Source organism: Tyto alba, unplaced genomic scaffold (genome assembly GCF_018691265.1).
Source record: "Tyto alba isolate M040663 unplaced genomic scaffold, T.alba_DEE_v4.0 Super-Scaffold_18, whole genome shotgun sequence".
NCBI lineage: Eukaryota > Metazoa > Chordata > Aves > Strigiformes > Tytonidae > Tyto > Tyto alba.
Window position 1 is genome coordinate 10,461,489 of NW_024881280.1, and position 16,284 is coordinate 10,477,772.

The 16,284-nt window shown below is 38.1% G+C and overlaps 1 protein-coding gene across 12 annotated transcripts in view; it reads right to left on the minus strand.

The window, feature by feature from the left end:
• SIPA1L1 (signal induced proliferation associated 1 like 1) overlaps positions 1 to 16,284 on the minus strand; it is a 223,366-nt gene that overhangs the window by 75,460 nt on the left and 131,622 nt on the right. For all 12 annotated transcript variants that reach the window (XM_042790733.1, XM_042790736.1, XM_042790738.1 and 9 more), the window contains one exon: positions 450 to 2,268. In XM_042790733.1, coding sequence (XP_042646667.1) covers positions 450 to 1,947 — 1,498 coding nt within the window. In that variant the 5' untranslated portion in view covers positions 1,948 to 2,268. The remainder of the gene's footprint in view (positions 1 to 449; positions 2,269 to 16,284) is intronic.

Here is a 16,284-nt window from a genome sequence, read left to right on the forward strand (position 1 = left end):
TAAAATGGATGATTAAGATATTAAAATGTCCAAAGATTATTGTAAATGCTAACTTCCCAAGCTGCACATTCCAGTAAATCCTCAGTATATCAAGTCTTGACACGGAGGGAAGTAAGTTCTCACATTTTAGGATTTTATTCTATTTTCAAATCTTTCAAGTACCAACCCGTGCCCACTCCCATCGATACCAAAGTTGTGTTTCAAGACATTTCTGATTTGTAGCCATTGCGAGCTGTTCTGTATATCAGTACTAAAATCAACATTTTTTTACTCCAACACTGTGACTCGATTAGATATAGCATGCACTGATCAGTAAAATATACGTTTAAGCATGGATGATTAAAAAAATACATAATTCTTGCAAATAGTGTCATACATCAGCTGAATTTTATATGTTGGTAAACCAAAAAATTATTAATAAAACACAAGGAGAAATAAAACTTGCCTACCTTTCTGATAGAAGAATTTTCGATAATAATATGCACCAAGGTCTACATGTTCAACGATATATCTTTTCACTCTGTCCAGATGTAAAATCAGATTCTCCTTGGGAACTTCCAGGACTGCTACTCCGGCATTTGTGCAATGAGAACTCAGAGTTGACTCAAACGAGGCACTTTCACATCCACTGAAGGAACCTGAATTAGATTTGGAAAGGCTGATCTTCCTCTCCCCTTCCCCACCAATCTCATTACGAAAATAGGGACAACTCATCACAAGTTCATTGCTTTTATCATCCCCCTGGTCCATATTGAGACTTCCTTTTGAATTCAGGTCTTCAGTGCTGCCCATTGGAGAATTGAAACTTGCAGAATGGGACAAGGGTCCAGAGACGAGTGATGCTACAGCAGCAGCAGATGCACCTGTGGTTGTGTTCCTTCTTTTAATAACATTATGCCTGTTGATTGCCGCTTCATTTAAATCAAATAAAATACTTTGTACATCATAATGAGCAAAACACTTTGGACAAGTCCAAGGCTTGACACTATCTTCTGACCTGTTATCTTCAAGATCTGAAGACTTGCCAAGCTCCCCTTCACCTTTGGCATTGCGCAGCTTACGAAAAATGGATGAATCGCCTGTCTCTGATTTTGAGCGTCTCTTGAGTGGCTTCTCCCTTTCCTTAAAGAGTCTCAGGTTTTCCCTTTGTGTAATAGGTCCATCTATCACATCTAAAGAGAATCCTGAACCCTTGCTCCCACTGGCAATCAGGAGTTCACTGAGCTTAGTTGTCGCTGGGCTTCTCTGATCAGACTTTTCATCTTTATAGCCCTTCAGTAAGTCAAAAAAACTTTCCCCTGAAGTTCCCTGCTTATCTATTGAAGATGTGCTGCCGTACTCCCTGTGCAGAGATGGTCCAGATTTAAAAGTAGGTGAAATACATTCATCAAAGCTATCCACATCAAGCTCACTTATGGTAATGTCGCTGTTGCTGCGCTGTCTTATTCTGCGAAGAGCTTTCCTTGGGGAACTGGGATAGCCATCAGGTGTAAGAAACCTGGAGTCTAGATTTTCAGATTGTCTAGTCTTGTTTTTAAGTGTGCTCTGGATGCTCTTTAACATGACAGAATCACTAGTATTCAGGTTAACAGAGCTTCCCTGACTCCCAGGACTGCTTTTAGAAGACATGCTGTCAAGGCAACTTGATGTTTCAATATCTTGACTAGATCTGCTTGTTTCCTTGATGTTCTCCTTCCTCGGGGGCCAATCAGCAATCCTTGCCCTGACCCCCATTTTAGGGACTCCAGGGGTAGAGGTAACGTGATGGGAACTTTCATTGCGAGGAGGTCCAACTGGCGCCATGACTGCAGATCCTAAGCTGCCATTCTGGGACCTAAAGCGCCTCATATAAAAGTCATCCGAGTGGACTTTTGAGGTGCCATCTGTTCCGACTGATACCCCAGTGGCAACAGCCCTTTCGGTCTGGGACCGCTTCAAGCTGGTCATGATCTTTCGGTATGTTCAACCTTAGTAAGTTCCAAGAGAAAGCACAGTCATTTCTGCTTTCTAAAGGGACAGTTCTCTTTTGGAGAATAGTCTCCAAAATATACAATGGTTGCATGAGATCTTAATCATGGACATTTAAGGACACAGTTAAATGCAGGATGTCTAGAAAGTTCAGATATTCAGTAGGTTTTGATATGCAGTAATTTCCTTTAACTTTTGCATTTTAAGAAGTAGCCATGCCCCAATACATTCAGATTGTCTTAACATCACTTGTGCTCCAAAATGTCAGCTGTAATCCAATCACTTATGCTTCATTTAAGCCTAGAACAGAGAAAAGGGGAGATAAAAGCATTAATAATTTCATATATAACTTTTTCTATTACTGAAACTATCAATGTAATTATTACACAGAATTAATATTTCTAACAAAAGTGCTTTTAAATCTTGTCGGTCATAACCTCAGATATACAGAGTCCTGTAATATGGAGGTGAAGAGTTTTCTGGATATTGTTGGTTTGCCTTCTGAAAAAATACTTTTTAGTTGGATTAGTAGACAGTTTTAAAAAGTACAAGTAGGGTCCTAATTTCCCTAGCTGAAGGACACCTACAGCATACATTTCCTGCAGAAACTGTAGAGGAGCCAGATAAGGAATCCGAAGTTTGTTTATAAACATTTTAAAGAATTTCTCATTTACAAGTCACACATCCTTGGTTGCAACTGGGTATTAACAATACCTATTCAAACTTTTCCATTAATGTAAATAACTAATGCTAACAAAAAAAAAAAAAAGGAAGGAAGCTAATTAGCAAAAAGATTACAAAATTATAATAGAGAGAATGGCAACCAGTAACATTTCTTCTGTGTTTTGCACAGCCTTATTTGAAGATTAGCTGGGTAGTCCAGAAAGCATGTATTACCTCTGCCCAGATTTCACAATATATAAAAAGAATAAAGCTAAATAGAAACACATATTTTTAAATAACTTGATACGAAAAGTTCCATTTATTTCCCTGGCTAACAAAATATTGTCTGCCACAGCTCCTATATAATCCAGCTTTACAAAGCTGTGGAAATTAAATGCTTTCCCATAGTTCATCAGTATTGAAGTGATTACAAAGCATTTAGTACACTACCCTTTGAGGAGCTAAAAAAAAAATAAATCCACAAACACATCCTTGCTGGTAGAAGACAAATCATGAGATTGTCAAGATAAAATCTTGCATTGCTATGTACATCCTTTAACACAAAGAACTTAATAATTATCAAAGGCTGAACCAATTACACAAAATGTAGTGTTTAAATATTTGTCAAATGTGTGCGGAGAGATGCTGCTGAGCCAGCACTGCGTTGACAATGCGGTATTGTCTACAAACCAAGGCTTTCCGATGCTTTCAGGGAAACCAGTAATTTCTGCAGTCTCTTCTCAAAACTATGGAGTACTTTGATCCACACTAATTAAATATCAAGCCAGGGCATTCTCTGCCTCCAAAGGTGGCATGTTTTATCTTCACTTGCCATAGACAGCACCTCTTTGAAATAGCTTCTATTTATATAAAGTTGAACACATAAGGAATACTTAAATGCAAGCTGACTGCATCATACATAACAAGAACAGTACAAGTGATCTAGGGTATTACTGTATTTGCACAGCCATTTACATAAACATGGTTACTTTCCTTGTAATCCTGCCACAGTGAAACTGCTGAAACCGTAGGTTTTTTCTACCCATATAATCAGAATAACTTTAGAAAGGCAAACTATCCATGCCTTTCTCCAGTCTGAGAAGTGGTCAAGCTGGTGAAATAACTTCATGCACAAATCAGATCAAGGAAGGAAAAATGTAAACACTGTGCGCCAGCACATAGCCTGAAGTTCTGACTGCTTTTCAATGGTGCCATAGCAAATATAATTTATGCAATAAGCTCTATGAAATGGGAACACTGCATAGTTCTTTGTAAAGAGTTATATGGGCTTGATTTATAGGCAGAACAGAAGGAAATTGGAATGAAAACTGGTAAGGATTTAGGGCAGGAGGAAGACAGGCTAAAAGTGATAGCGAAGGAAGATTCAAGATGAGGGTGCAACTTGAAACAGGCAGAAGTACAAGTGTCTACTACCACACGCTCCTCTTCAGAGACTGCAATGAAACTCAAGACTTTTGTCCCTCATCATTCCCCTTCCACCATCAACACCTCTGAAAGCAAAGTCTACATCTCCTCCCCATTATGTGCTGGTCCTTACAGAAACAGATAACCTACTAGTACGAGGTTCTCATTAACTTAGGGGCAGAAGTTCACCGAGCAGCTCTAAAAATTCCCAGTCTTGATGTTATCCATGTAAGCAGCCAAATGCTACCAGTTTCCCCCACCACACAGATTATGTTTGTTTGTTGTGTTTTTTTTTTTTTTTTTTTTTTTTTTTTTCCCATTTTGTTTGTTTTTCTTTTAAAAGTTTCCAGGACAACAATACTAAATAATTAAGGATATGTACATAAACAGATATAAAACCATATATGAAAAAATGTAACTAAGTGGTCTGTGGAATTTATTCTTGACCTGCAGTATGTACGGAACAGTCATTAGTTACAGGACACAGTACCTTTTCCAAAGGAAATACTTTCTCTGTTCCTAACTCAGCATTAAGGATGTTTCACTCTGCAGACCAGATGTTTCATGGTCTGCAGGTTTGTGCAACTGTCCTACTTCAGCTTCTGTGGCAGCTGGAATACAGGCAACAAATGATTAAGGTAGTAGTTGATATCATATTCTGAAGAACTGAACTCTACCCCTTGCCTGTATCTATCGTCATATGAATTAAATCACTTAAGTCAAATTTTTTGGAGACTGTAACTACCTGTCCATGGTTGTTTCCCTACACCTTCCTATCCTGGTGTCTAATTTGAGACCTAACAGTCTGATCTAAAAGGTTCAATTAGCTCCAATCAAAATAAAGTGAAAACATTACATCTGGTAACATTAAAAACTCCTAAAGCACAGGTCATGGGTACACTGGTCATCAGAGATTCAATGGAACAGGAACAGTAATGGTAATCTGTACTTTAACATGTTGTCGCATTCATTGATTGCAAAACCTGACAGCATCAAAGACAAGGTGATTCACACTTGATTTAAATGACCATCAGTTACCAATAACCAGATGATATTATGAACTGGAAAACCTGCAGGAAGTTAAATATTAAGTAGCAGAATTGCTAACGCAAAATATGTAATCTATTAAAACTAGTTACAACTGCAAGATAGACAGTATGGTACCTACCTCTAAAGACACGAGCAGTAATCATGAAGAGTAACAAGTCCTATTTTGTTACTATTTCAATATAGAAATAAATATAATTCCAGGTAGAGCTATGAGTATCTATGTGAACAGAATATGGTGAGGACAAACTAGTATAACCAAGACGACGTATACTTCTCCACTTCATCTGAAATTACTGAGGATGCCAACAAATACTCAGATGAACAGCTATATATAAAAAGCTGTAAATGAAAACCATATGCAAAAACTACAAAAAGAGGTACATGAAAATTTAGAACTAATTATATCAGTTAAAAAACAGTTAAGAAAACAGGCTTGGAAAACCAATGATCTGCTTATCAGACTGCATGCAGTAACTAGTAAAGCAGTTCAAGGATCTGTTCAAATGGGTCTTAAATCTGTAACACAAAGTTTATTTGTTGCTTTTTACCAGCACCAGAGGACTGTCTATTGTCAACTCAAAATGAGCTAAAACCCTGTTTTTATTCTTTCCCTGTCTATTTATACCTCTCATCACTTTGCTCCCTTCTCCAAAACTGGGGTTTCAGGGGTAGGACAAAGGACAACTGATCAAACTTAAAAGGTCCTTGCAGATGAATCCCAAGATAGTTTTGCAGTCCTATGTCATTCTTAAAAGGCAGGTAGGTCAAGAAATTGTGATTTCTTCCTCCTCATGACTGAAGTTAGTCACCAGGAAAAGGAAGACCTAGAAGTCAGGATTTCATCCAGAGGCCTCTGGATTACAAAGAAGCAAACAGAAGCAGCTGATTAAGAAGAAATGTCTCACTCCAATCAGCTCAGGATAGTAAAAAAAACCCAAAACTACAGCACACTAATCAGTTTCTATCTTGGATTCAGGTAGCCAAATAAGATAATTCAAGATCTACTTGTTCAGATGAATGGAAAAAAGGAGGTCAAGCCTGACTCATCAATTCAGAGACCTTCTATTACAGTTTTTCCTAGACATAGTTTATGTAAGACTGTGACCCTTTTCATTAGTGACTTTACCCACAACCAAGTCATACTTGAAAATATTTAATAATTACTCTGTTACCTGATGGGAACATGCTGAGACTTCAGATTGTAGGATCATGGATGCTAATGATCTTAATATTCTGATGTTGACAGAGATAAATTTGGGGGCACCAAATTATTTATGATTCATAATGTTCCAGAGGAAAGACTTCATACTTCACCATCAGCCCTCATTAAAAAGTGGCATTTTATAATTAAAATTTGGGAATGAAGGAATCAGTCTTAAAATTCTAGAAAAAGTCTCTTTTGCGAAGCCTCCATACCAGTCCCCGGCCCCACCCCGAAAAACATAATAGAGGGTGGTAAGTGCAACGTTATTACTAGCAATATTTTAAAATACTGAAAACTGTATGTTAAGGAGTCCAGATCAGTGCTTTACAGGAAAATAGTTTTTAAAAATGTAAATGAAATCTCTATTCCACAGAGTTTACTAAAATTTAGCCAACTTAGGAAATGCAGTGCAACACACACACGTTACTGGCAGTAACCCTTGTTAACACTTAGTGGAAAAGAACTGGCATTTCCATAAAACCTGAAAACAAGCGGCTCCTCCAAAACCAGAAAAAGAAGTGAGAACAATGAATAGTATTTTATATGTGAACACTTATCTATTTGTGTCAGATATTCTTACCTGAATTATAACACAGATCAAATCCCAGGGGGGAAAATACTCATTTATCAGTCAATTAAGTTATTATATGTACAAAATAATTCTTAATTTCATAAAATTAATTCCTCAGAGGAGAAAAATTCAATTTAATCTTTAGAAATACTTGGCTTCATGTGGTTACCTATTATTAACTTTATTCTTTTCTTCCCAGGATTACTTTCATCATTATAATTGAAGGAAAGTTAAAAGGTTCATCTTTCAAAGGAAGGTTTTTATCAACTGAAAAGGTATTTGAAGAATAGTGTTTAGTATTTTACTACCTTATTGCTTTTATTTTTGGTACACTTAGAAGAATTCCTGATTTTGTGTTAACTGAATTTGTAACAATTGTCAGCTCCGTATAGGATGAAAGATAGATTCCCTTAACTTTTCTTCCTTCTCCCCCCATCTCCCCAATTTATGTTACTTACAAAATTTGCCACTAATCTACATGTCAGCAAGTCTGTGTTTCTGCCTTTTTCTCTGAATGTTTCCTTGCTCCTTAACCCTCAGAAAAAAAGCTTCACTCTAGGGAAGCTTAGTGCCATCTGTTGCCATATAAACAACGATCACCTGCACTGATCTGCTGAGATTTAATAGTGCTATATTCTTAATTTAATTCTCTGCTGAAGTAGCTCATGATAAAACATATGAACTCAGGCAAGGTTACATTAATTACTATTACATCTTAAAATCAATGGGAATTACTACCACCAGTTTCTGTGCTCTTGCAGTATGCCTTTCTACAGGCAAACACAAGCTGGTTCTGTCACATGGTGAAACAACTGGAGGGTGTGTGGTCCCTACAGAAGGCTGCTGGGGTTGAGTTCACATGCTGTGCCACTCGGCAGAACTTGCTCCCCCGTATTTTGAGCCCTGCTAACCAGTTGTAAACCATCCGTCGGCTCAGAGCACGCCGAACCAGCTGGCCTCCCTGTGCAGAAGACCACAGTCGCATTCAGTAATCATACTCGCTTGCAATCAGTGGCAAAATGTTCATGACATAACAGGATGGTAAATGAAGCATAATAAAAGCTATCAAATTGAGATAGATAGATAGATAGATAGATAGATAGATAGATAGATAGATAGATAGATAGATAGATAGATAGATAGATAGATAGATAGATAGATAGATAGATAGATAGATAGATAGATAGAGGAACACAGGGGACAGTAATCCCCTACCTGTGCATTTCAGCACATTTTTCTCCATAACGAGCTCTCACTCATTCTCCATGTAAACACTACAATATCTCAAGCCAGAATTGTGTCCTCTCTGTTCACAATAATTTTGTAGCCATTAATCAAGACAAGGATATCACAATACTCAAGTGTAGAAGTATCTGTTGCTGAAGCAAACCCTTTAAAACTCCTTTTAACTGAGACAGGGTGGGAGAGAGAGAAAAGGTACTGCATGTGGTCACTGCTACTTCAACACACATGTTCCAATTTGGTACCAGTGTCACTCATTTAGTTAATTAAATGCAGAATCCCTTTCCTGGAAGCTAACTAATAGGATCTGAAAAAACAGATGCTGACAAGTCTTACTGTATCCTTTTCCTGGAACGAGACTGTTAACAGCAATAGTTTATTTTTGATAGCAGCACTTGCTTTCTAGGAAGCAACTCTAAACCAGTGACAAAATCCAAGAGCAAAATATTCTAGCTCCCAGGTATCATCTCTTAAGAAAGTAAATTTTCAGCAACTACAAAAGAGTTCCACTTACATTCCCTCACCCCTTCCTTTTTTTGAAGAGATGTTTCTCTTCTGTGTTTCTTTTTCAGTTTCTAGCCTTTTCAGTTTCTAACTGCATCCTGAGGTAAGAGTTCCAGAAACAGACTGGTCTCTCTGGTGTACAGACTCTTGTATATGTTACGTATCTGCAAAGTGCCCAAGTTAATCAGTGACTAACTTCTGATACTGCAACACTCTGACCTATGAACACTCACAAACCAAAACCAAACACAAAAAAAAAACCCAGACCAAGGAACACACCCCAAAGGAAATGGGCTGATACTTGCTGGTGTGGGTACAGTTCAGCATAATTGCTGTATATTACGGTAAGTACCACGGACGCACTTCCCTGAGGTTTGCATCCTCGCTCACACTTCCATAGCACCAAGGCTCGTACGTCACCCTCCTCTCCTCCAGCCTGGCCACAAGCTTGTTCCCGGCATCACTTCGGTACCAACACAGAGATCGGGCTCAGCCTGCAGTCTCTGTGCTGCGCTGTCCGTTACGTTCCTGCCAGCCACACTTGCCACGCCAGTGCTGGCAGTCATCGCCACATCTCTCGTGACAACCCGCAAACGTCAGAGCTGAGTGAGGGGACCTCAGTCTGGAAGAGGGGGAAAGAGGGTGTTTAACCTAATACCTTTAAACTTCCAGATGCTTTAAGTAGTTTTGAGTGCAACTCAAAGCTAATTTTTTTTTTTTATGACAGGTGTTAGACTGTGTCACTAATTTGATAACAGGATTACTAAAAAATATAAACCCATCGTTTTGATAGTGTTTGAAATATTTTCCCCAACACCATTTTACTACTTTGCTCTATCACTGCAGTTGCTTCTCCAATGACGTGGCAAAAGAATTGCAAGGAGCTGTTCTGCTGTCTTCATGAAAGCCATCCAGCTCCCAAACCTCCAGAACACTGTCTCTCCACAGGATGGTTGATTACACAGTCATGTGGGAGAAACAAAAGCAGCCTTTCAGAAGTGAAAGTTAAATTTTACCTAAAATTAATAGGACTTATTCCCAGCAACCCCCGTATTAACCATCTAGAGAGTGTTTCATATTCACCCACATTCCTGAACACGCTCCTGCAACTATTGCTTCTGCTTCAAAAGTGCTGCTGCGGCGCTAGAAAGGAGGAACTGGGAGCAGGGAGATGATTACTCCGTGCCCACATGAGCTGTTCCCAATTCCTGCATGGCTATCACTCCTTCACCTGTGCCCCAGGCCTCCTCAGCAGCCCTTTTCACTCCAAGCCCAGCTGCTGGCATGCTCAGCTACTGCCCTCTACAATTCTTCTTCTCAACCCAGGGACCCCTCTGCCACGCAGCAGCCCCCAGCAGAGTGGAACAGACACCCTCGATTTGAAGTTCAGACCACTCTTTCCTCCCTCAACAAAAATTCACTCAGAAGACAGCTGAGCATCTCATCAAGCAAACGATCATTTCTTCAAGCTTCCAAGTAACTAATAGCTGTTCAATGCATTTTGCTGCTCTATCTGGTGGCCTGAAAACACAGAGCAGATTATTACTCAAGTCTATTACAGATTCTGCATATTGGAAAAAAAAACAGAAAGCAATTAGAAGTTATACAGATAAAAATCAAGCACTATGTCTGTAAAGCGAAAAAACAAGTTCAAACTACCACTGAAATACAGTATTTTGAACGCACACAGCTAAAAAAAGGGTTTTCCCCCACCCCCCATATAACCTCTTAAAAATTTCCCTTGGTCTATCTAAATGGTATTCTTTTGTGATAGCATACACAAAGTTATTTTCCCCTTAAAGGGTGTTCTGCTTTTGTGTGTAGGTATATATACCTTGTATATTTTTGTACACATATAGCTACATATATTTACACATAAGTTGTTAATGCTATCTTTTGAAAGCAAATTTGAGTGTACTATAGACAAAAGTACATAGATATAACATAAGCAAACATTGCAATTAATCCTGATGTCATTTAAACAATTGTTCCCACAACTACTAATAGATTACACAATCAATCTGCATTTACTACTGTTTATATGAAGAAAAGCAAATAAATTCATACCTAAAGCCGCTGAATATTCATCATATGTTTCTACACGAAATTTTGGATTACAGAACCTAATAACCTGGGATAGGCTCCACAGCAGAAATGTATTAGGTATTCAGATCATTCAGACTTTGGTCAAGTACTCACAGCATAAAAATGAAGATACTGACAATCACAGTCCAGACTATAAAGTCATACAAGGGCTACGGAGAATAAGTGAGAGATCTTTTTAACAGTTCCCATGTCTGAACAGATAGGGAAGCATGTAATCCTCAAATGATCCTTGCAAGAAGTACACTGGCTTCTGCTTCAAGAGACTGCCACACACTCAAGTGCAACACCAAGAAAGGAAGTAAATTAAAAATCTTAAAGGAACATGCAGATTTGTAAGCAAAAACTTGGACAATATTTTGGATTTTTTTATTTTACAGTTATGGAACTCTGGAACATACAAATTGAAATGCACTCAGCTGAACCCTCCACAGCCTTCCACTATAAATCCTTTCGGAAAAAAAACTGAAAACTTACTAGTAGTCTTTTCAACAATATAATAATTTACACTTTTTTTTTAAATTACGAGCTTAGTATTACTATACTTTTAAGCCCTCAAGAGATTAATAGTATATCAGTGTAAAGAACTTGTAGGTTAGAAGAAAGGGTTTAAAGAAAAAACCAAAGCTATAACTGTGTTGTTATTTAGATTCTGATCTTAGAAGATAAAACAAAAAACTTCGTAAGCAACAGATTTTATATGAAAGCAAGAATAATCTCCAGCAACTCTTCACTTTCTCTTGTTTTCCATTCTTTTAATATTTTCTTAGACTATCAGCTTCATACTTTCCCTGCAATCGATTAACTTGCAAACATGCAATCCCATTTACAATCCAGACTCTGGTGTCCTTTCACTGGAACACAAACAGGCTTAAAAATCAGTTATGTATTAATTTTCCAAGGATTCTAAATTACTACCACTAGCAAACATCTCGACCAGTATTTTACTGGTGTTAATGGATTACTCTACGCTGAATTTAGCCAATATACTCCACCCTAAAGGGGGATACTGAACATTGGGTGCAAACTTTTTTCTAGAACCATGTTTTGGGTTTTCTGAAGCCTACTTAATGCATACACACAAATAAAAACTATAACCAAATGAAACATTTCTCTTCAGACAATTACATTGTTCACGTAGAAGGCATGGCAACTGATTCTGTAAGGCACTACATATTCTCTAAGCGGTGCTTACAGCAACCCCTCTCAGCCCTTCAATATCATGGATATCCCTAAACTAAAAAGTTTGCAAACTCTGGCCAAAGAATATATTTACTATGTTTGGTTTAATTCAAAACTATGCATGGGGATCACCCCACAGACCCAGAAGGAACACCATCTTAGGTTACCATATGACACATATGCTGTATATACATAAACTTACGAGGCACCATAAATCCACCAGAAAAAAAAGCTTTTAAGCTTTTAGCTCTTATATAACATAAGCAGGCATGACACCGGCGGCCCCTGGGGATAATTCACTTCACTATTTTTTAGAAAATACGTATAAGAAGCTTTTTATCCTTTGACAACCACATTATCACACATTTGTTTTCCAATATACCATCTTTACGGCTATAAAGGAATAAACAGTTCAACCTCAACATAGGACTCTATACAGCTTTTTTGGTCAATTTTTCTTTCATTACTTCCAACATCCTTTAAAATTAAAAGAAACACTGTCTTAAGCAAGCATTCATCAATTTTTTGGGTATGAAAATCTATCAGAAAAATACAGATGGGATCTGTAAACAACTGAAATTAATTTCTGAGCACTACGCATCTGGTGATAAAGATGTGTCATATCCATTAATGATATCACCTTAAAAACTGAAGGGTATGTCTGAAGCTTTCAGTGCGAAATGCAAAAGACTGATGGATAAATCAGTGAACAGTACTAAAAACCTATCAGGGAACAAAGGACAACTACTCAAACCTCCTACTTTGCTAAACGAATGAATATTCCAATGGCACTTTCATTTTGCATATGGGAATGTATATGAGAACACAAAGACAGAAGCCAGACTGGTTGTACCTAAAATCTACATCTAGAATCTTTCAAGTCCTATTAAGGGTGAATAAAACAATGTGGAAAGAGAAAAAAAAAAAAATAACCTGCCAAAATATGCAGTTACTCAGCAGAAAACTGCATGCCGCATGACTGCAACTTTTATGGTTTAGAAAATAATAAAGCTAGATATAAATATTTTGCTTGATTCATTTCTTGTGAGCAGTGTGCTATGAGTGGGTGTTCAGGTTGGATTTCAGAAGACTTAAATAGAAGAACAACTCCACATGCAGAAAACCGAAAAAGGGTTTTCATCATTTAGAAATCCTCTCGTGTAGATTCTTCAGCAGTGACCAACATGTAGACGACACCCTTTGGTTTGATGATGTAGGTACGCAATGTTCTACAGTTCTAACATACACTATGTAATAAAAGCAACTGAAAACATCCAAACAGGCAGTACTTAAATTTTACAGATAGATATATGAGTCATCCGCTGAAGGCACAGTTATTTTCAGTAACTACAAAGGGAAAATAATACCTAGCTGGCTATACATGCTCTCAAGGAGTGACTGTGAAAATTTGTGCACAGCCCATTGTATAAAGCAACCTACACCACACTGCAATGCCAGGGAGAAGCAACATAAGCAATTCTGGTCACGAATCCAGACAGCCAAGCTGGCAAAGCAGGATACAAACTGAAAAGAGCAAGCAAGGTGGCACTGACACCTAAAAAACACACTTTGCAATTTAAATAAGAATCAGTCTACTACAAGTACACATATGCCAGAAGTACTGGCACTTCATCCAGACATCTTTAAATATAAGAGGCAAATTTAGGTGGATGGTTGGATGTTCCTAGTTATCTCAAAGCCTAAGTAAACCTGTATGTGCCTGACCTGCCCAGCCGTCCATGCAGGTACACCTCATGTTTCACAACACTACAGATGTCTTTTACCAACAGCCCTTCCAGCCCAAAACCAGTGAATTTATTCTTTAGAAGATTTATTGTCTTTCCTGTAGTTGGGCTACAGTATCTGGCAGAAACAAGAAAAATAAACCTACCTCTTTCTAACTGAATCCCAAGCATAGCCCAGGTGTGTCTACTTGAGGTTTTTGCATTAAAAAATGAGGAAGCACAATGCAAAAGCCTTTTTGCCTACGTGATTTTTTTTTTTTCCCCCCAGGCATGGTCAGTAAAAGGAAATATCTACATCTGTTCCTGGTTTACATGCATGCAGAACATTTTATAAAATGAAAACAGATTTGAAATCGTTTAGATTCCAATACTAAACCTTCAAAAGCAAATTACCTACAGAAAGTACATGTGTGGGTGTATTCCTGTTTCACTGCATCAACAGCCTTAATCAGCCTTGCATACTATTTCTGATTATGGTTCATTATATAAAATCACGTTGATAACAGTTCAGCAAGAATGTTTCTTAACCCTTTCTGAAAAAGAGAAATACTGAAAAAGTGAAAAAGAGAATTGCAACAGTTTTCACCCTTGAGGTGTGCATGCAGTGGGGTGGCTTTCCCCAGCCATGCATGACTTTCTAAAAGCCTTAACAGCCAACTTTAAACCACAGGAATTGGCTTGAGCTACCCATCAGTATAAGGGCTGCAGCTTGTTCCTGTGCCGAGTATGGTGACACCTGTAGAATCCTGCTCGGCTCCGCTCACCTCCGCAACCCCCAGGCCCCTGCAGAGCCACTCCAGAAGTCAGACTCTGAAGGCTGACACACCTCCCCACTCGCATGGAGTGGAGGTGATTCCCTCTGCACCAGCAGAGCCGCATCTCCAGTTCACAAGCTGAAGGCCCTGATAGGATTTCTCAGGAGTTTTTAGTAACACTAACAGCATTTGGAAGTCAAATGTGACTTCTTCAATTTGCAGGGCTGCATTTTCTTAAGCACGCACACTTTTTTTTTGTTTTTGTTTTTATATACTCTTCTACTACTCTGAAAGAGAAATTTTATCAATATCACATTTTAGGCAGATCAATATCTGAAAAGTACCTGAAAACATCAGCAACTGTGAAGCATCACAAGTAATTTCTTCACAGGACTTCTAATCAGAAAGGGATTGTGGCTTCACAATCTGCTTGTTACATTCCAAAATAAATTAGGTCTTGATTTCACCCTGTAAAGATTAAATGATTTTATACCTCCTTCCATTAAGAAAACCTTGCTCAGTGATACCATCACTGTTGAAAGTAACTCATCATTCTGTACTGGAACACAGTTTTTTCTGGGGATGAACTTTAAGAAAAATGTTTGTCTCTTATGACAATTTCAGTAGCTGATTCAGTAACCAGTGTGATGTTAGCACTTCTAAGTTTTCATCATAAAGCAAAATCTCCCCTTGGTTACGATAGCAGCAGATATTTTGACATGCATCCCTTGGCAAAACCTGCCCCCAAAACACAGGGTTTGAACACAGGTAAACATAGATGTAGTGACGTCACACTTAAATCAGTGCTTTGCAAGTGCACAGAGACAGTGACAACACCAGCAGACTTCTAAAATTCAGATCCTACATAATTTAAGAACTCTGTTATGTTACCATTATTTCACTAGTAAGCCACAGCCTTTGAATCTAAGCCACAGCCTTTGAATCTAAGCAGAAACATGAGAGGTGTCCCATGAGATGAGACTGAACAAAAGCCCTGCGCTGCCAGCAAGAGCAATTTCTGAATTTCCACAGGCCTGTTGAGAAGGGAGATTTCCAACAGACAACGAACCTATGCAGATAGGGAAACCAGAGCTCCCAAAACATAATTTTTCACTGAAGGAAATCGTCTTCAATACCTACAGAAGTCTAAGTCTTTGGGATTTTACACAAAGATGTCAGTGTAACTAAGCTGACTTATGTGCACATATGTGTTTGGGGGAGAAGGGAAAAAAAAAAAAAAAAATCAGATCCCATCTGCTCAATTTGGGTTCTAACCCTCACTAAATCTCTAATCCTCAAACCTACCATAAGCACAGCAATGAGATTACAGCAGACAAATCTATCTGGAGTAAGTCATATGCAGAAAAAAATTGTTACACCTGAAAACACTGTATGGTTAATTCTACAGATACTTTTTTCTTTTTCCTTCATCCTAACCACCCAGTCATTTAGCAAATTCAGTGAACCAAAAAATTGGGTTTTGAGTAGTGAGAGATGGCTCAAAATAAACACAGTTTTAAAACTGCTTGGTGAGCACGGAGTCCTAAGATCACAGGAGTGCTTCAAAATACTAACTTTTATAATGAAAATGTTTTTCTTCAAATCAAAGCTTTCAGATAAATTTCTGCTCACCTGTATTTTAATACAGACTTACCAGAAGTTCCACTGAGGATGAACGATCATTCCAGTTGCAAATTTCAAACATATAAACTATGAGGAATGAATAAGTAATCTCTCTCTGAAATTAAACAGATGAAATTTCTGATACTCTTGAGCGGTTCATTGCCACAGAAGAGGGAGTGCAGTTGTATTTTTTTTCTTAATACGACTAAAAAAATACAACTACTGGAAGGCAGAAATTCTGCAGTGGAA